This window comes from Symphalangus syndactylus, chromosome X (genome assembly GCF_028878055.3).
Source record: "Symphalangus syndactylus isolate Jambi chromosome X, NHGRI_mSymSyn1-v2.1_pri, whole genome shotgun sequence".
Classification (NCBI taxonomy): Eukaryota; Metazoa; Chordata; class Mammalia; order Primates; family Hylobatidae; genus Symphalangus; species Symphalangus syndactylus.
Window position 1 is genome coordinate 138,556,254 of NC_072447.2, and position 21,635 is coordinate 138,577,888.

At 41.9% G+C, this 21,635-nt stretch overlaps 1 protein-coding gene across 1 annotated transcript; it reads left to right on the forward strand.

Moving 5' to 3' along the window:
* The first annotated feature begins 14,586 nt into the window (after positions 1–14,586).
* On the forward strand, positions 14,587–17,630 carry LOC134735984 (sarcoma antigen 1-like). The gene is made up of 7 exons (XM_063634599.1): positions 14,587–14,692; positions 14,940–15,050; positions 15,326–15,466; positions 15,713–15,853; positions 16,853–16,993; positions 17,194–17,334; positions 17,581–17,630. The coding sequence occupies exons 1-7, from the start codon at positions 14,587–14,589 to the stop codon at positions 17,628–17,630; spliced, it is 831 nt and encodes a 276-aa protein (XP_063490669.1).
* Positions 17,631–21,635: the final 4,005 nt, after the last annotated feature.

Genomic DNA, 21,635 nt, shown 5'->3' on the forward strand with positions numbered 1-21,635 from the left:
TGTGCTGCTGCAGGCAAGTCCAGTGCATGATCGGGGTGGTGGCTACTCAGGGCCCATGGCTATTCGGTGTGCAATGTGTTAGGGCACACAGGTGCAGGCATGGGGCTAGAAAAGGGACAATCAGGGAGGCTGGATGCAGGCCAGGTGGCTCCCAGCACTCAGGGCTGGGGTGACACCGTGCTCACCCGCCATTGGAGCAAGTAACTAGCCCGTCCCCCATGTGGCATGCTCTTCAGGAGTGGGGGAAGGAGGGAGGATGGATGGCTGAGGGAAAAGGGAAGGAGGGAGAGGAAGGAAGAGGGGAGGAGAGAGAAAGAAGAGGAGAAGGGAGGAAGACAGGAGGAGGGGCCAATAGCAGCTTTGATCAGGCAAAAGAAACAATCAGTGAACTTGAAGATAAGTTGATTGAAATTATCCAGTCTGAGGAGTAGAAAGGAAGGAGAATTAAGAAGAATGAACATAGGAGACTTATGGGACATCATCAAGCATAACAACATATATACAATAGGATACCCAGAAGGAGAGGAGGGAAAGTAGCATAAAGAATATTTAAAGAAACGTTGGCCCCAAACTCCCAAATTTAATAACAGACATAAATCTACACATGCAACAAGCTCAAGGAATTCTAAGGGAGATAAACTCAAACAGATCCACACTGAAAAGCATTATGTCAAACTGTTCAAAGACAAAGAATCTTGAAAGCACTGAGAGGGAAATTACCTGTCAGTTAGAAAAGATCCTTACTAAGATTAACAACCAATTTTTCATTAGAAGCAATGAAAGCCAGAAAGCCATGTAATTACATATTTAAAGTGTTACGAGGAGAAAAAAAAAACTGTCAACCAAGAATTCTATATCTGGCCAAACTAACCTTCACAAATGAAGGAGAAATTAAGACATTCTCAGATAAACAAAACTTGAAGGAGTTTGCCACTAGTAGTGTTTTCCTACAAGAAATGGTAAAGAGTTCTTCAGGGTGAAATGAAAGGACACAAGACAGTACTTAGAAGCCTTAGGAAGAAACATAAAGTACCAGTCAAGATAACCATATAGGTTACTTTTAGGTTTTAAGTTAGGGCTGGGGGTGGGGGGGGACGGGATAATGTGGAGTTGATGCTGAATGGTTACAGAGTCTCTGTTTGATGATAAAGTTTAGAAATAGGTAGTGGTAATGATTGCATAACATTGTGGATGTAATTAAAGCCACTGAATTGAAAAAAGTAAATTTAAAAAGGCCAGGTGTGGTGGCTCACATCTATAATCCCAGCATTGTGGGAGACCAAGGCAGGAGGATCACTTGAGGCCATGAGTTTGAGACAGCCTGGGCAATGCGGTGAGACCCCATCTTTTTTGAAAAATAATAATAGCCCCTGCAGTCACTGCCACCACTGCCCTGGTGGCTCTCACCCTTCAGCCTGCAGGTGCCCCCGGCTCCCCAGGACCCCTGGCTGCTGCCTGCCTTCCCTCTGCCCCTGCCAGCCCCACCACTGCATTTCTTTCTGTCACCACTCTTCTGATGCGGCCCTCCCTGCGTGAGTGGCCTGAGCTCAGGTAACCACGCGGAAGTCCTATCTCAATGGGTTCTTCTACAGCAGCTCAGGAATCTTATCAGGAAGCCAACCTTGACCTTGGGTGACCTCTTGAGAGCTTGGGACCCACCACCAAGAAGGGCAGTGTATCAGTTTCTTGTGACTGCAGTAACAAATTTACACACACTGAATGGCTTTAAACAACAGAAATTTATTCTCTCACAGTTCTAGAGGCCAGAAGTAAAAAATCAAGGTCTGGGCAGGGCCATGTTCCCTTCACAAGTGCTAGCGGGAGGCACCTTACAGCTTCTCTCAGCTCCTGGCAGCTCTAGGCCTTCCATGACTTGTGGCCGCATCTCTCCAATCTCTGCCTCCATCTTCACATCTTCTCCTTATGCCTGTCTCAAATCTCCCTCTGTTTTTACCTTGTTAGAGATTGGACTGTCATTGGATGTAGGGCCCACCTGAAATCTAGATTAATCTCATTTTGCTATCCTTAATTTGATTACATTTGCAAAGACCCTTTTATCAAGTAAGGTCACATTTACAGATTACAGGGCTTAGGGAATGGGGGTGTCATTTTGCATGCCCCCATCCAATCCATACAGGCAGTGTCCTCTCCCTTGTGGGACTGGCCTACCTCCTCAGCTGTCTTCCCAGAATTTAATGTCTTTTAGGTCCTGTCTCTTGCTGACCTGGAGCCCTGTGTTCCCCAGTGCAGGAACTGATGGCACTAAGTACCTTGATAAAGCTCTTACTGCCACCAAAAGAAAATAGAGTGACCATCTTTCCCCTTCTCTGAGTTAAGGCCAAGTGCCTCTTCCTGTTGGCTCACTCCTCCCCCGACCCTTTATGTTGTGCAACCCTCCTCTCCCAGCTAAGAAACAGGAAGGACTCTTAAAGACAGCATTAACCAAGGGGGCCCCCATTTTCAAAGCTTGGGAGCAATAACTGCTGCTGGTTGAAACTGACAATTACCACTGATAATAAATTTAATTTTACCCCCACAAAAATAATAATAATTTTTTAAAGCCACTGAACTGTATATGTCAAATTGGTTAAAACAACAAATTTTATGTTATACATATATTACCATAATTTTAAAAAATTAATAATGTAATATAACAGCCATCTAATTATACACTTTAAATGGGTGAATTGCATGGTGTAAAATAAAGCTCTCAGTAAAGCTGTTTGTTAAACATTGACAGAATGATTTACAAAAGTGATCCAACTCTACATTGTTTATAAGAGATTCACCTTAAAGACAAATTGACAAATAGGTTAAAAGTGAAAGGAAGAAAACAGATATTCCATGCAAATTGTAACCAAAAATGAGAGGGATATCTATTACTAATATCAGACAAAATAGACTTGAAACCAAAAATTGTTACAAGAGACCAAAAACGACCTTATATATTGATAAATTGGCCAACCCATCAAAAAGTTGTAAAAATTATAAATATATGCACCAGTCAAGAGAGCCCCAAAATAAGTGAAGCAAAAATTGACATATTGAAGGGAAAATATACAGTTCTACAATAATAGTTGGAGACTTCAATAATAGATAGAAGTACTAGTCAGAAGATGGATGAGTAAATAGAAGATTTGAACATTGTAAACTGATTAGGTCTAACAGACATAAATAGAACACTTGTCCCAACAACACCAGACTACACATTATTGTCAAATGCACATGGAACAGTCACCATGATGGAAGGTATGTTAAGCTAGAGAACAAGTCTGCATAAAATTAAAAAGACTGAAATCACACAAAGTATATCCTCCAACCAAAATGGAATGGAACTAAAAATCAATAACAGAAGGAAAATTGGAACATGTATAAATACATGGAAATAAAACAACACACTCTTAAATAACTAATGGATTAAAGAAAAAGTCAAAACAGATGCCTATAGAACACTCCACCAACCATAGCAGAGTACACATTCTTCTAAAGTGCTCATGGAGTGTTCTCCAAGATCAACCATATATTAGGCCATAAAACAAATGACAATAAGTTTAAAAAGACTAAGTCATACAAAGTATCCTCTTAGAGCATAGTGGAGTCAAACCAGAAACTAATAACAGAAGTTGGACCCTTACCTCACAATACATACAAAAATTAACTCAAAATGGATCAACATCAAAATAAAAGAACTACAACCATAAAACTCTTAAAAGGGAAATTTGGAGTAAAGGTTCATGATCTTGGATTTGGCAATGACTTCTTAGATATGACACCAAAGCAAAAGCAAAAAAATATATAGATAATTTGATTTTATCAAAGTTAAAAACTGTGTATCAAAAAACTGTATCAAGAGCGTGAAAATGGCCAGGCATGGTGGCTCACGCCTGTAATCCCAACACTTTGGGAGGCAGAGGCAAGCAGATCACCTGAAGTCAGGAGTTCAAGACCAGCCTGGCCAACATGGTGAAACCTCGACTCTACTAAAAATACAAAAATTAGCCGGGTGTGGTGGCACACACCTGTAATCCCAGCTACTTGGGTGACTGAAACAGTAGAATCGCTTGAACCCAGGAGATGGAGGTTGCAGTGAGCCAAGATTGCGCCACTGCACTCCAGCCTGGGCAATAGAGTGAGGCTCTGTGCCCCTTTTTTTGAAACCTTATATCTGCTTGCTCCAAGCAAATTTAAGACTGTAATGGTATTCCTGTCAGTTGTTTCCTTGGTTGGGTTACGTATTCAGATGTTATCTACATACTGCAGGAGGCTGCCTTATCTAAGTTGTAACTCTCAAAGATCTTTGCCTGGGGCTGGTGCAAACAGGTGAGGGCTATCTTGAAAGCCCTGAGGCAATACTATTCATGAGTGTTTCCTATATTTGTTGATTCAAAGGCAAATAGAAACTGAAAGGACAAGTGCACTGTGAGGCAAAAAGACAGCATCTTTAAGGTCTGGTACACTAAACCATTCGCAATGCCCTGGAATTTGGTTAACAAGGTATAAGTATTAGCTAGCAAGAAGTGAAGAGGGTTTCTGCCTCATTTATGATTCTCAAGTGCCATTTGATATTCCCCATTTGGTTTTAAGACTGGTAGAAGAGGGGTATTACAAGGTGATTGGAAGGACACTAGTAACCATGTTATAAGAATTTAGAAATTAAGGGCTCCAATCGTTTCTTAGCTTCTAACTTTAGGGGATATCAATTTTCACTGGGGTGCCTATTGGGGTCCTTTCATTTAATGAGCATGGGTTGAGCTCAAAGAGACCTTCTGAGCACCCTGTCATCCCAGATGGCAGGATTTACTCATTCTAAGATTGACATAGAGAGGTGATCTGTTGGCCCTGCAGAGAGGACCATTTGGGAGGGACTGGTGCCTTTGGGTGATATGATGGCTCCCATTATATTTAATAAATCGCTCTCTAAGAGTAGGGTAGGACACTCATAAATAAGCAACAAGAAGTGTGACTTAAACTGATCTCTTTACTGACATGTGAGTCGGGAAGTAAAATAGTAAGAATAGGGTTTCCCATTGACTCCAGTTATAGTACAACTTTTGAAGGTCACTAGCCCAACTGGAGAGTTAACACAGAGTAGGAGGCCCCGGTATTGATTAAAAAATCAATATTCTTACCTACCGTGTCAAGGGTCAGCCAGGGTTCCAGATTGGTGACTGGAATGTCCTTTTCAATGGGGGCCATCTGGATCCCTGGGCCTCCTCAGTCTTGAGTTAGTGCCATCTCGAGGGAGGATGTCCCCTTTCCCCTTCAGGACTGAGGAAAATCCATTCCCTAATGACTATCTTGTTTACAGACTGGCCATAGCCCAGGGGCAGCTGGGTGAACCTTCTGGCCTGGTGCTCTGATTGTTTGCATTGAAAGGAGCCTCCTTAATTGTTATTACCTTGTTGTTGACCAGTTTCCAAGCTTCAAGGTTCCTGGGGGTGACTTTGAGGTGGCAGGACACTATTGTCAGAGAGAGCTGTCATTTTACCCTGGGCCTTATCTCACCAGTTCTTCATCTGGACTCTGCCTTTCTCCTCAGCCAGATTCCTATTATGAAATACTCCAAAAGCCATTTCTAAAATTTGAGGGACAGGTGTTTGTGGCCCTAATAGTAATTTCTGTGGTTTTCTCCTGATATCTGGGGTAGACTGGCTAATAAAGTTTTGTCCTGGTGAAACTTGGCCTTCAGCAGACATAGGGTCTATGTTGGTGTACTTTTGGAAGGCCTCCATTAAGCACCCCTGAAAGAAAGCAGGGTTTACATCTTTTCCCTGTGTGACTACTTTGACTTTCTCTTAGTTAACAGGTTTTTTAACACATTGTCTGATTTCTGCCAGGAGGCATTGGACCATGTAGTCCATCCCTCTTCTTTATTCCTCCAGACCTGTTGTAACTCCAATGTAGGTCCAGGGAGAGATCAGCAATAGCTGCCACTTCATGGGTGGCAGGCTGGTCAACTTCCTTGCTATCTATGTATCCCTGACCGGCTAACCAGATTCTTTGTTGTTCCTGTGGAGTACAGCAAAAAAAAGGACAACTTGTGTACCTTTCAAGTTAAGTCGAAGGCCAAAGTTAGAGCCTGGAATGTGTCAGTAAATGCACTGGCTTCCTCTGAGAACAGTCTGAGGTTTTGCTTGCACTGGATTAGATCATTTATTGGGAATGGAACATGTACTCTAATGGTCCCTTCTCCACTTGGACTTCCCCTAAAGGGAGCAGTTTTACTGGCCCTGGTTGCTATGGAGTCCCACTGCGAGTTATTCCAACTGGGCTAGTCCCTAGTGTACAAGGCAAGGAGGATAAAGAGGAGCATAAGCAGGAGTTGAAATGGGATTAGATTCTCCAGAAGACTCTGATAGTGTGGGAGGTGCTGGGGACTCGGAAGGAGGTGTGAGTCCCTGAGAGCCCCTATGTGGAGCTGGTGTTGGACTGTGGGGCCTGGGGTCCTTTCCCCTTAATGAAAGAAAATATTCTAATGCTTCTGCATGGATTTCTTTCATACTGGATTTTAGCCCACAGGTGCTGCATAGAGCTGGGTTCTGTTGTAAGGCCATAAAGGCCTGCACACAGGGTACTTGAGACCACTTACCCTGATTTGTGCAGAAAAGATCTGTGGTGTTAAAGTTCACATTTCCATTCTGTGGCCATTTTTCATTGTTTGCTTAATTGTACCCAGGGCAAACTGTGTGACAAAAGAAGGTGAGTTTTTTTTTCCCTTTTTTAACTCATCTAACCAAATGATATGCCAGTTTTTAAAATATAAATCCCATGGGTGTTTCAGTGAGAGTAGAGAAGTCCAATGGTGCCAAGAGAATCCTGCAACGATGGACACATATACCAAAGTCCAGGAGGTTGTGGGTGTCCCCATGAGCCGAGCTAGATCATGAAGTGGTACAGGGTATTTGCTTGAATCCCCATGAGACCGAGGCCCTAGGATGTCACCAGAGTTTGCTATGCACCATCCTAGGTCTCGCCAGCCCTGGACATCTCCAGGCTCAACCAAGGCAGCCCCTGCTGCTGGCTGGGGGGCCCAGGTGTCTCACCGACAAGACTTTCCCTACCTCACTGGTTTGCCATTTATAATACCAAGAATGCCTGGATGCATTCCAGGCATTCCAATAGTTATAATACCAAAAATGCCTGGATGCAATCCCTGGGACCAGGCATCTACATGACTGCACATCTTTTTTTTCAGCATAGAAAGTTTGTGGAAGGACAATCTGAAGGAGTATGAAAGTGCATAAAGCCTGCAGGGATAAGGACCTTAATGTGCCCCTCAAAACAGAAAGCTTTGTCAATAGAAAGTCAGATTAGAATATAAATCACAATAGCCACAAAGTGGCAGTCAAGTATTTCCAGAGGGACAACAAACGTGCTGAGTCTGAAATGTGGCCAGAAATGTGACACTAAGCAGCAAAATAGCCTGAATATTGAATATTGAGGGCAACCCACATGGTTAGTATAATTATGAATAGTGCAGAAGTCGCAGCCAAAAATAGAGCAGCACATATATTCACATAAAGAATATAGGTGACTTAAAAACTTTTTCCCCACAACTTCAATGAAAAAGCCCTAGAAAGAGCAGTCATACTCAACCAGGTAGTTTGGGACTGCCATAGGACACATCACGGGTGCAGGGAAACTGAAGTCAATGAAGCAGACAAACTTCTATCTGTGTCATGGCACCAGAAATGTTGACAGCTGCTGTGAGACCTCGGTTCTTGTTTTCCTAGTTTAACAATTTAAGCAAGAGACACACAGCAAAGGAGATGCAGCACAGAGCAATTTTTTGCAAAGGAAAAAGAATATTTTCAAATTTAAGTGCAGAATAGAGAGTATACCCTGAGACAGAGAAAGAATTCAGGGCGGAGTGTTTGAAAGCACGAGACAGCACTGATTATTACTGGGGAAACTCCCTTTATGGGAGTCTTACATGATTATTCATAAGGAGGTGGGAAAAAGTGTAGCTAGCAAGCATGTTCAGGGTGGTCCTCTGGGTGCATATTTGCAGTAGCTGTCCATGCTTGTTCATGCATCACATGTCTCATTAGTATCTTAAATCTCCGCCCAGGGATGTGTTTTCGACTATTATAATGAACAAAGGGTCAGTGTGAGGACAGGTAAACTTAAAGTACGCATGCTTTCTACAGAGGAAATTCCCGAATGAAGATAGCTATGCTTGAATGAGCTTAAGTACAAGGAATGCTGAGCCTTATTGGTGTTGATTGTATGGTCACCATGATTGCTTTGTCCCAAGGACATGGTCACTTCCTTGACTTCCTATCCTGCCTCGGTGTGATTAGATATCGATACATTTTGTATATAAAAGAATTTACCTCATAAAAGATCACAAGAAATTATTGAAAGTCCAAATGCTTAAATATTTCTAAATTTAGGTGAACTTACAGGTGTTTATAATGTTATAGCTAACCGTAGACCACCATGGGTCTTATTAGTTTTAAAAATACAAAACAAATATTTAATGCTTCTGGGAAATCATGTTAAATCTTTTGAGAACCAAACAAGCAAACCGTATATTCTCACTATTCATTGTACCACAGATGTGATCAATTCTGAATAAGTGTTTCAGATGACTAAGTATATTTGCACTAACAATAATGTTACAACAATAGAACAAAGTTTTTTTTAACTTCATTGAAATTAAAAGAAGAAAGCTGGATAGGGTCTCGTTTACAAAATGTTCAACAAATTAGAAGGTAATATTGGCACAAAAGTACTGAAGGCCAGGGATATAACAGAGCATCTATGGCAGGTGTATACAAGGGTACATACTTTCCAGAATTTATGCAAAAGTAATTATGCCAAACACAAGACTCACTGGGCTCATTTTTTGCATGATTTCAGTGAGTATAGGGAAGTTCTTGTGTCTATTTGAAATAATACATCAAAATATATCTGGAAAATATATATTTGTATGGAGACATACTGGACATCAAGATAACATGCAATCGAGACACTAGAAACTAATTAAAGATGGTTATCAAATATTAAAACACATAATATGAAATGACATAAAACATTATGCCAAGCATCAAGTGTCTTGTCACATGTAGATTACAAAGTTTTGTGTAAGTTTTTGATTTAATAATATTTTCTGCCAAGTAGAAAAAGTTAATAAAGCTCTATAATCTTTTTTAAAAAACATATCTTGGCCAGGTGCAGTGGCTCATGCCTGTAATCCCAGCACTTTGCGGGGGTGAAGTGGGTTGACTGCTTGAGCCCAGGAGTTCCAGACCAGCCTGGACGACATGGTGAAACACTGTCTCTAAAAAATATATAAAAATTAGCCAGGTATGCCGGTGCACACATGTAGTCCCAGCTAATAGAGAGACTCAGATGGGAGGATCACTGGAGCCCAAGAGGTCCAGGCTGCAGTGGGCCATGATAGTGCCTCTGCACTCCAGTCTGGGCAACAGAGCAAGACCCTGTCTCAAAAAAAAATTCTATAATTATACATACAGAAAAGCAAAGCTACCTTTGCTTACAGCAAGTGGAATAAAGCATCTTTGAAAGTATGTTTGATGGAGGTGAAAGTTTAACAAGATAAATGAATGCATTTCCTTAATTTGAAAATGTAGGGAATAGAAAACTAGAGAAATTAGAAATGTTCAAATCACTAGATAACAATATAAAATATTTTGGGAAAAGTACAATTCAAATAGAAAGTAAAACACTTATAGATGCCTTAATTTCATATTAATAATGGAGATACGACAAAGTAAACAAAGTGTTTGGAATCTTTTAGTTGGAGAAATATTACTTTTTATGAATACATCTGATCTACGAAAGAAACCACTGACGTAACATAAATATTCGGTTGATATGTCTTGTAGATTTTCATCTGCAATAACTAGTTTGAAGCAGAACACAGTATTAATACTTTGAAAAACATCAGCATCATGTTTGGATCTTGTAAAACTGAGTCACTTACCTCCCTTTGCACTGTCTTATCCAACTTTAGCCTTCAGATTTTTATTGAACAGTACCAGGTCACAGTGGCATCCTGCAGAAGAACTTTCAGTAAGCTGAAGTTGAAAAAAAATCACTTCATATTATCACTTTGTCAACAGAAATTGACACACATGGCAATTCTTCTAATTGAAAATGAGATAAAAAAGTACTATATTCTCAAAATATGAGTTTGCTTCCATTAGAGCCAGAAAGTGAGATGTTAATAAATTCTATTTGGAGCTTAAATAAAGTATTTCAATTTAAAATAATATTGCAGGTGGGCTGAGCGTCTCACGCTTATAATCTCAGCACTATGAGAGGCTGAGGCAGGTGGATCCCTTGAGCCCAGGAGTTCAAGACCAGCCTGGGCAACATGGCAAAACCCGTCTCTACAAAATATACAAAAAGTAGCCATGCATGGTGGTGTGGGCCTGTAATCTCAGCTACTTGGGAGGCTGAGGTAGGAGGATTGTTTGAACCCGTGAGGTTGAGGCTGCAGTGAGCTGTATTGTGCTACTACACTCCAGCCTGGGTGACAGAGTGTATATATATATGGAGCTATATATATATACACGGAGATATAGATATATATCTCTCTCCATATATATATATGGATATATATATATGGATAAATATATAGGGATATATATATGGATATATATACAGATATATATATATGGATATATATACGGATATATATATGGATATATATATATGGACAGAGAGAGAGTAAATAATAAAAAATCAACAAAATAATATTGTAAGGTTTGTTCACCTACTTTCCAAATTTTCAATATCTTTGTGACAACTTTAATGTTCTGGAAACACTAATTGTTTATAAATGTATGAAATTATTTTTATCAAGGTGCACATTTTCCCCATGCCTTGGGCTCCAGTGTGACTCCACATAGCACTAAGTAAGGGGGGGATTAGGGCTCCCCATATTCAGGCATCGTGAGTGACTCTTCCTGGAATATAAAAAGGAGAGAAGTGGAAGAAGGTAGGGGTGGCTCTGAAAGCAGAGGTTTTCCCACACCGTCTCAGCTGACATCGCACTGTCAACAACGGGGTTCAGAGGACCACCCTCGCTGCAAAGGAGTCTGAGATGGAAGATATTTTTTAAAAGTCTGCCCAAAACAAAATCAGGATTCCAATAGAGAGGAAGAAAGGGGAATGGATAGTAAGTAGTCAGGTAGCAATGCTAAGGTAGTCAGGTAGCAATGCTAAGGTAGTCAGGTAGCAATGCCTGCCCACAAATGGACACTGAACCACGACACGGGTAGATAGTCTGCAAGTTGTAGTGCTATGATGAAAACAAGGGGCTGAAATCACTGAGGGTCTTACTTCAGATGGTATGACAAAAAGGTCTCTCTGAGGAAGTGGTATTTAAAGAGAGATAGAATAGATGACCAGGCACAGCAGCTCACGCCTGTAATCTCAGCACTTTGGGAGCCCATGGCAGGTGGACTGCTTGAGACGAGGAGTTCAAGACCAGACTAAGCAATATAGCAAGATCACATGTCTACAAAAAAATTTAAAAAAAATAAAGAAAAATGGACAAAATGAGAAACAGTGATTTGGGCAGAGGAAAGAACAACTACTAAGGCCCAGCAGCAAACACATGCCTGTCATGTTTGAGGAACATCAAAGAGGTGGAGTGGCTTCAGCACAGGGATGGACGGGACAGGGCAGGTAGGTGGCACCAAGCGTGGTTAGGAATATGAAACAGGGTCCTCACCATGCAAAGCTCTTTCAACTATCCCTTCTGTGATTGCATCATCAGTCCTTCTTGGCTGAAAGTTCTGAGATTATGATTTGGGTTTTTGTTTTTGTTTTTTGGGCCTCCATCCACAATATCCACCCTGCTTATCGTGGAGTTGGGGCTGGCCAAGGCAGAAATCCATGATTTCTCCAGTTCCTCCAGCAGCCGCAGCCTGGGATTGGTCTTGCTGCCAACCTGCTAGCTGATGTACAGAGGATGAGCCCTCAGCCTGTGTTCACAGCATTCCCTAAAGCCCTTTTCCCTAGACTTGTCCCAGCTTTGTGGGACTGCACTTCTGCTCAGTTTCCTTGACCAGCACTTCTGGAACTTATAAAATCTGAAGTCTACCAAAACTTTCATGTATTTTTCTAAATTCTGGAATTTACATAACCTTGCAAATATTATTCCATAAGAGACCCAAATCTGCTCTTTGTATCTCTTTTTCTTCCCTCTTTCTTAAAGAGATTGGCCAGGGGGAACCACCTGGATTGGACTCTTCCAGTAAGCCTGCTTGTTGGGCTCTCAGCTGTCCACTTAGGAAACACAATGTTGAGTCCCTAGGACCTGCTAGCAAACTCTGGCATTGTAGATGACAGATTCTGGTGTCCCCTGGGCACCGATCCATCCTAAATCTTTCCTTCCCAGTTCAGAAAAAACCCACAGTGGCTATGCTGACTTCTGATGTAGGCGCTGCCCCTTTGGGTTCAAACATAGGTTAGTACAGCCCACTGCTGGCTACATAGAAGACATTGTGAAAACGCAAATATCTATATACCCCTTTTTACATTTCGTAGGGCATCATGTTTACTATTCTCCCTCACAGGTCTTGCAGAGCAATTGGAACTTTCTCAGATACAAAGATCTCTGTATATATAATTTTATGTTCTGTAACTTGTTCAGAAACTTCTTCATTCTGGTTCTGAGATTAATGTATTACATACATTGGATATCCCACCTTTAAGCAGAACATCAAGTATATTTGTGGACCTGCCACACATCTGTGGCAATGTGGCAACCATGCTTTTCCACTTTCAGAGGAGACCTACTTTAAAGCAAAAGCTTTTTTGAGAATCATCAGATTGTGTTTGGTATGGCAGCAGGGACAGGGAGATTAGAACACAGGTTAGTGTCATCCCCCCTCACCAAGGCTCCTAAAAGCATTGGCTGGCTCTGGTGGCCCTGTCTCTTTGTCCTCAACCATCAAGATTTGGCTTTACCATTTACTGACAGTGGGACACAGGTCATTGTCTCATCTTCTTTGGCCTGCGCTTCCTCACCAGTAAGGTGGGGTGGGCGATTTCTACTGCACACGTTCCTCAGCAGTAGTAAAAGAGATGAGACATTCCAAGTGTCTGTACCATGCCTGGGCATAGTTGGCACTCAGAAAATTTGTGGGCTAATGATGAGGGCAAAGATGAATGATACTGGCTGGGCTCCACAAGTGCAGGGAATGCTGCTCTGTAGGCTATTTACTGCTGATCCCCAGCTTCTGGCATGCAGCCTGCCACAGATGATGAATAAATGAAAGAGGTGTCAGACATGGAGTGAAAATAAAGTCACTTTTTTTCTAGACAAAAGGGAAGGATCTGTAGAATCATATAAAAATAGGGATGTTTGATGATAGAGTGGAGATAGAGTGTTCGGTTCTAATAGCCACCTCTATTTTCTCAGAATATTTGAGATAGATAGGAAGCAGGTTAAGGAGGGCTCACTTAGTCTGGCTTCCTGCTGTGTACAGCATGGCATTTATAGATGAACTATAAAAATAATATCAAGTGAGAATTGTAAAGGGCAGCAAGATGATACAAAATCATGAGTACAAGAAACCCATGAATGTTTATTCTGCTGTTGTACTTGTTTACTGCATGTATTCATTATGCCAAGAGGTAAAAAGGTAGTTTTATTGTATTATCTCACCTGATCTCTGATTGAAAGATCTGGGATTTCCACATGGTATATCCTTCTATTTCATGATATAAATAATTCCCTAGAAACTGATTCATACATAGCTGTCCCTCTGCGGGGGTGGGGGGAATACACCTATCTTGCAGCTCAACCTCTTCACTTGGTTTCCAGATGCTAGGGTTACTCACAATGTCCATTAAGAGGAGATGGAAAATGGCCAAACACAACCTGACAACATCTTGTCAACTGTTCCACCAGGACTATTTAATAGGCCAGAAGCTGGTATGTCATCCATGAGTACCAGGGATCTGTGTATGTTTGTTTATTAGTTGTACTGTCCTACTTGGTTTCCATATGCATGCATACCGTAATGAAGGGGAAAAGGTGTTTTTGTTGTATTATCTATTGTGAGCTCAATTTGAGGGGGCTCAGATGGCCACCTGGCATATTCTTCAGTTTTATGGCATAATTTCCTAGAAACTGAGTATCAGTGGGATATACCGGTGGTGTTGTCATAGTGCACTTACCTCACAGCTCAACCTCTTCCTTTGAACAGAGGATGGAAAATGGCCAACCCTAAACTGATAACATCTTTTCAACTGCTCCACCACAGCTTGGTGATATGGCAGCAGCTGGAATTTCATCCACGAGTACCAGGGATCTGTGTATGTCTGCTTATTAGTTGTACTGTCTTACTTAATTTCCATAAGCAGGCATATTTTCATGAATGGTAGAAGATGGTTTGTTGTATATTTTTTCCTAGCCTCAATTTGAGGGGTATCAGTAGCCACCTGGCATATCCTCCCCTGCTTTCTTATATGATTTTCTAGAAACTGAGCATCAGAGGGATATACCTGTGGGGTTGACATAATGCACTTACCTCACAGCTCAACTTCTTCATTTGGTTTCCAGATGCTACCGTGAATTAAAATGTCCATGAAGAGCACATGGAGAATGGCCAAACACAACCGGATAACATCTTGTCACATGTTCTATCAGAGCTGATTTATATGGCAGGAGCTGGTATTCCAGCGATGAGTACCAGGCATCAGTGTATGTTTATTTATTAGTTGTACTGTCCTCCTTGGTTTCCATATGCATGCGTAGTGTCATGAGGGGAAAAAGGTGGTTTTGTTGAATTATCTTTCCTGGCCTCAATTTGAGGAGATGTAGATAATTATTTGATGTATTCTCCTGCTTTATGGGATAGTTTCCTAGAAACTGAGCATCAGTGGGATATACAAGTGGGGTTGACATAACGCACTTACCTCACAGCTCAATCTCCTTCTTTGGTTTCCAGATGCTACCATCATTCACAATGTTGGTGAAGAGAGGATGGAAAACAGCCAACCCCAAATTGATAATGTCTTGTCAACTATTCCACCACGGGTTCGTCATATGGCAGCAGCTGGTATTCCATCCATGAGTACTATTTATCAGTGTATGTTTGTTCGCTAGCTGTACTGTCCTACATGGTTTCCATACGCATGCAGTGTAATGCAGGGAAGAAGGTGGTTTTATTGTATTATCTTTTCTGGCCTAAATTTGAGGGATCTCAGACCACCACTTGATATATCCTCCTGTTTTATGGGATGATTTCCTAGAAACTGAACATCGGAAGGACATACCTATGGCATTGACATAATGCACTTACCTCACAGCTCAAATTCTTTATTTGGTTTCCAGATGCTACCGTCACTCACAATGTCCACAAAGACAGAATGGAAAATGGCCAACCCCAACCTGATCACTACTTGTCAACTGGTCTGACAGAGCTTATTAATATGGCAGCGGCTGATATTCCGTTTATGAGTACCAGGGATCTTTGTATGTTTGCTTATAAGTTGTACTGTCCTACTTGGTTTTCATATGCATGCCTAGTGCCATGAAGGGAGTAAGGTGGTTTTGTTGTATTATCATTTCTGGCCTAAATCTAAGGCATCTCAGATCACCACGTGATATATCCTCCTGCTTTATGAAACAATTTCATAGAAACTGAGCATCAGAGGGATATACTTTTGAGTTGGCATAGTGCACTTACCTCACAGCTCAACCTCTTCCTTTGGTTTCCAGATGCTACTGTCACTCACAATGTGTATGAACAGAAGATGGAAAATGGCCAACCAGCACCTGATAACATGTTGTTGACCCTTCCACCAGGGCTTATTAATATGGCAGCCACTGATATTTCATCCATGAGTACCAGGGATCCGTGTAAGTTTGCTTATTAGTATTACCATCCTACTTGGTTTCCATATGCATGCACAGTGTCAAAAAGGGTGGGAGGTGGTTTTGTTGTATATTTCCTGGTGTCAGTTTCAGGGATCTCAGATGGCAACCTGCTATATGCTCCTGCTTTATGACATAGTTTCCTAGAAACTGAGCATCAGAGAGATATACCTGTGGGGTTACCATAATACACTTACCTCACAGCTCAGCCTCTTCATTTGGTTTCCAGATGCTACCATCACTTACTACGTCCCTGAAGAGAAGATGGAAAATGGCCAACCCCAAACTGATAACGTCTTTTCAACTGTTCCAACAGGTCTTAATATGACAGGAGCTGGTATTCCAGCCATGAGCACCAATGATCTGTGTATGTTCACTTATAAGTTGAATTGTCCTGCTTGGTTTCCATATGCCTGCATATTGTCATGAAGGGGAAAGGAAGTTTTGTTGTATAATCTTTCTTGAGCTCAATTTGTTGCATCTGAGATCACCTCCTGTCATGTCCTCCTGCTTTTTGCAATAATATAATAGAAGCTGAGCATCAGAGGGATATACCTGTGGGACTGACATAATGCGCTTCCTCACAGCTCAACCTCTTCATTTGGTTTCCAGGTTCTACTGTCACTTACAATGTCTGTGAAGAGAAGATTTAAAATGACAAACTGCAACCTAATAACGTATTGTCACTTGTTCAACCAGTGGTTACTTACTTGGCAGCAGTTGGTACCAGGGATCAGTGTATTTTATTTACTAGTTGTTCTGTCCTAGTTGATTTCCATATGAATGCATAGTGTCATAAAGGGAAGGAGGTGGTTTTGTGGTATTCTTTTTTGTGAGCTCAATTCGAGGTGTCTCAGATCATCAACTGGTGTATCCTTCTACTTTATGGGATAATTTCCTAGACCCTGAGCATCAGAGGGATATACCTGTAAGGTTGACATAATATACTTACCTCACAGCTCAACCTTTTCATTTGGTTTCCAGATGCTACTGTCACTCACAGTGTCTGTGAAGAGAGGATGGAAAATAACCAACCACAACCTAATAATGTCATGTCAACTCTTCCACTACGGCTTAGTTATTTGGCAACAGCTGTTATTCCAGCCATGAGTACCAGGGATCAGTGTATGTTTGCTTATAATTTGAACTGTCCTACTTGATTTTCATATGCACGCCTCATGTCATGCATGGGAGACACATGTTATCTTTCATGAGCTCAATTTTAGTGTTCTCAGATCACCACCTGGCATATCCTCTCCAGATTTATGAAATAGTCTTCTAGAAACTGAGCATAAAAGGGATATACCTCTTCATTTTGTTTCCAGATGCTACTGTCACTCACAATGTCCATGAAGAGAAGACAAAAAATGGCCAACCAGCGCCCGATAATGTCATCGCAACTGTTCCACCAGCACTTACTAATACGGCAGCAGCTGGTGTTTCATCCATGAGTACCAGGGATCAATGTAAGTTCATTCACTTGTTGTACTGTCCTACTTGGTTTCCATATGCATGCATAGGGTCATGAGAGAAGAAGGCAGTTTTTTTGTATTACCTTTTCTGGCCTCAATTTTAGGGTTCTCAGATTGATACTTGTTATGTCCTCCTTCTTTATGAGATAATTTCCTAGATACTGAGCATCAGAGGGGTAAGCCTGTGTGGTTGACATAATGCGCTTACCTCATAGCTCAACCACTTCATTTTCTTTCCAGATACTGCAGTCACTCACAATGTCCATGAAGAGAATATAAATAATGGCTAACCAGCACCTGATAATGTCTTGTCAACTGTTACATCAGGGCTTGTTAATTTGGCAGGAGGTGGTATTCCACCCATGAGTACCAGGGATCAGCGTATGTTTGTTTACTAGCTGTACTATCCTACTTGGTTTCCATATGAATGCAGTATCATAAATGGAAGAATGTGGTTTTATTGTATTGTCTTTCGTGAGCTGAATTTGTGGGGTCTCAGATCGCTGCTTGGTATATCCTCCTGCTTTATGTGATAAATTCCTAGAAACTGAGCATCAGAGGGGTATATACATGTGTGCTTGGCATAATGCACTGAACTCACAGCTCGACCTCTTTATTTGGTTTCTAGATGCTACCGTCAATCACCATGTCCACGAAGCGAGGATGGAAAACGGCCAACGAACACAGGATAACGTCTTGTCAAATGTTCTATCCGGGCTTATTAATATGGCAGGAGCTAGTATTCCAGCAATGAGTTCCAGGGATCTGTGTATGTGTGTTTTTTAGTTATACCGTCCTCCTTGATTTCCATATGCATCCCCTGTGCATCAGCTAGCAGGTTGGCAGCAAGAGCAATCCCAGGCTGTAGCTGCTGGAGAACTGGAGGAATCATGGGCTTCTGCCTTGGCCAGCCCCACCTCCACAATGGGCAGGGTGGATATTGTGGATGGAGGGCAAAAAACAAAAACCCAAACCATATTCTTAGACTTTTCAACCAAGAAGGACTAACGATGCAATCACAGAAGGGGCAGTTGGAAGAGCTTTGCATGGTGAGGCCCCTGCTTCGTATTCCCAACCTCACTTATTGCCACCCACCTGTCCCCCTCCCATCAATCCCTGTGCTGAAGGCAATCCAGCTTCTATGTCATTCCTCAGACATGACAGGCATATGTCTACTGCTGGGCCTTCGTAGTTACTCTTTCCTCTGCCAAAATAACTGTTTCCCATTTTGTCCATTTTCCTTTATTTTATTTTATTATTATATTTTTTAAATTTTTATATAGATGGGGTCTTTCTATTTTGCCCAGGCTGGTCTTGAACTCCTGGTCTCAAGCAGTCCTCCTGTCTCTGTCTCTCTCGGCTGCCCTTTTTGTTGCTACTTCTGTACTATTCATAATTATATAGCCATGTGCGTTTCTCTCAATATTCAATATTCAGGCTATTTTGCTGCTTAGTTTCACGTCTTTCTGGCCACATTTCAGACTCAGCGCGTTTGTTGTCACTCTGGCAATACTTGACTGCCACTTAGTGGCTATTGTGATTTATTTTCTAATCTGATTTTCTGTTTACAAAACAGAGTTTTGAGGGCCACATTAAGAATCCCTATCCCTCCAGACTTTGTTCATTTTCATACAACTTCAGATTGTCCTTTAATAAACTTTCTATGCTGAAAAAAAGATGTGCAGTCAAGCAGATGCCTGGCCCCAGGGATTGCATCCAGGCATTCCAGTTATTATAATTGGGCATAACAAATGGCAAACCAGTGAAGTAGGGAAAGTCTTGTCAGTGAGACATCTGGGCCCCCCAACTGGCAGTGATTGCCACCTTGGTCAAGGCTGTAGATATCCAGTTCTGGTGAGATCTAGGATGGTGCATGGCAAACACCCGTGACCTCCTAGGGTCTCGGTTTATGGGAATTCAAGCAGATGCCCTGTACTGCGTCGTGGTCCAGCTTGGCTAATAGGGACAGCCATGACCTCCTGGTCTTCTGTACATGTGTCTGTCATTGCAGGATTCTCTTGGCACCATGGGAGCCATCTCCAATACTCTCAATGAAACACTCATGGGATGTATATTTTAAAAGCTGGAATAATTTGGGTGAGATGAGCTAAAAAAGAAAAAAAACCCTTATCTTCTTTTGTAACACTGTTTAGCCTGGGAAAAAGTCAGCTAACAAGAAAAATGGCCAGAAAATGGAAATGTGAACTTTATTATCATCCTACAGCTAGATCTTTTCTGTACAAATCAGGGAAAGTGCCCTGAAGTACCTTATGTGGAGGCCTTTGTGGCCTTATAAGAAAACCCAGCTCTATGTGGCACCTGTGGGCTGAAACCCAGTAAGCAAGGAAGCCACACAGATGCATTAGAAGATCCTTTTATTAAGGGAAGGGAACCCAGGCCCCACGACACAAAGATGGCTCCAGATAGGGGCTGTCAGGGACTCGCACTTCCTTCTGAGTCCCCAGCACCCCCGCTCTGCTACCAGAGTCTTCTGTGGAATGTAATCCCATTTCACTTCCTGTTTATGCTCCTCTTTATGCTCCTTCGCCTTGTGCATTACAGACTAGCCTAGCTGGAATAACTCACAGTGAGATTTCATACCATCCAGGGCCAGAGAATCTGCTCCCTTTATGGGAAATCCAAATGGACAAGGGACCATTAGAATACATGTTCCATTCTCAATGAATGATCTAATCCGGTAAAAGCAAAACCGCAGATGGTTCTCAGAAGAACCCAGTGCATTTACCAACGCATGCCAGGCTCTAACTTTGGCCTTTGACTTAACTTGGAAAGGTATACAAGTTGTCCTTTTTATTGCTGTACTCCACAGGAACAATGGAGAATCTGGCTAGCCAGTCAGGGATACATAGATAGCAGGGCAGCTGACCAGCCTGCCACCCATGAAGTGGCAGCTATTGCTGATCTCTCCCAGGACCCATATTGGAATTACAACATTGGAATTCCTCCTTTATCTGGAGGAATAAAGAATAGGGATGGACTACATGGTGCAATGCCTCCTGGCAGGGATCAGACAATGTGTTAAAAAACCTGTTTCTTAAGAGAAAGTCAAAGTAGTCCCACAGAGAAAACATGTAAACCCTGCCTTCTTTCCGGGGAGCTTAAAGGAGACTTCCAAAAGTATACCAACATAGACCCTACATCCGCTGAATGCCAAGTGTTACCAGGATAAAACTTAATTGGCCAGTCTACCCCAGATATCAGGAGAAAACTATAGAAATTACAATAAGGGCCATAAACACCTATGCCTCGATTATTAGAAATGGCCTTTGGAGTGTTTCCTAATAGGAATCTGGCTGAAGAGGAAGGCAGACTCCAGTGCAAGAACCGGTGATACAAAGCCCAGTCTAAAAAGATAGCTGTTTCTGTCAGTAGTGTCTTGGAACCTCAAGTCACCCCCAGGAACCTTGAAGCTTGGAAGCCAGTCAACAAACAATCAAGGAGCCTGCTTTAAATGCAAACAATCAGATCACCAGGAAAGAGGGCGCACCCAACTGCTCCTGGGCCATGTCCAGTCTGTAAACAGGGTAGCCACTGGGGAATGGATTTTCCTGAGCCCTGAAGGGGAAAGGAGACATCCTCCCTCAAGATGGCACTAACTCAAGACGGAGGAGGCTAAGGGATCCTGACAGCCCCCATTGAAAAGGACATTCCAGTCACCAATCTGGAACCCTGGCTGACCCATGAAGTGGTAGGTAAGAATACTGATTTTAAAAATCAATACCAGGGACTCCCACTCTGTATTAACTTCTCAGTTGGGTCAGTGACCTTCAAAATTGTACCATAACTGGGGTCAATGGGAAACCCTGTTCTTAATATTTTACTTCCTTACTCACATGTCACTAAAGAGATCAGTTAAGTAACACTTCTTGTTGCTTATTCCTGAGTGTCCTGCCCTGTTCTTAGAGAGCGATTTATTAAATACCATGGAAGCCATCATATTACTCAAAGGCACCAGTCCCTCCCAAATGGTCCTCACTGCAGGGTCAACAGATCACCTCCCTATATCAATCTTAGAACAAGTAAAACTTGCCATCTGGGATGACAGGGTATTCAGAAGAGCCCTTTGGGCTCAACCCGTGGTCATTAAAATACAGGACCCCAATAGGTACCCCAGTGAAAACCAATATCCCCTAAAGTTAGAAGCTAAGAAAAGATTGAAGCCCTTAATTTCTAAATTCTTACAACGTGGCTTACTAGTGTCCTGCCAATCACCTTGTAATACTCCTATTCTGCTAGTCATAAAACAAAATGGAGAATATCAAATGGCACAAGAC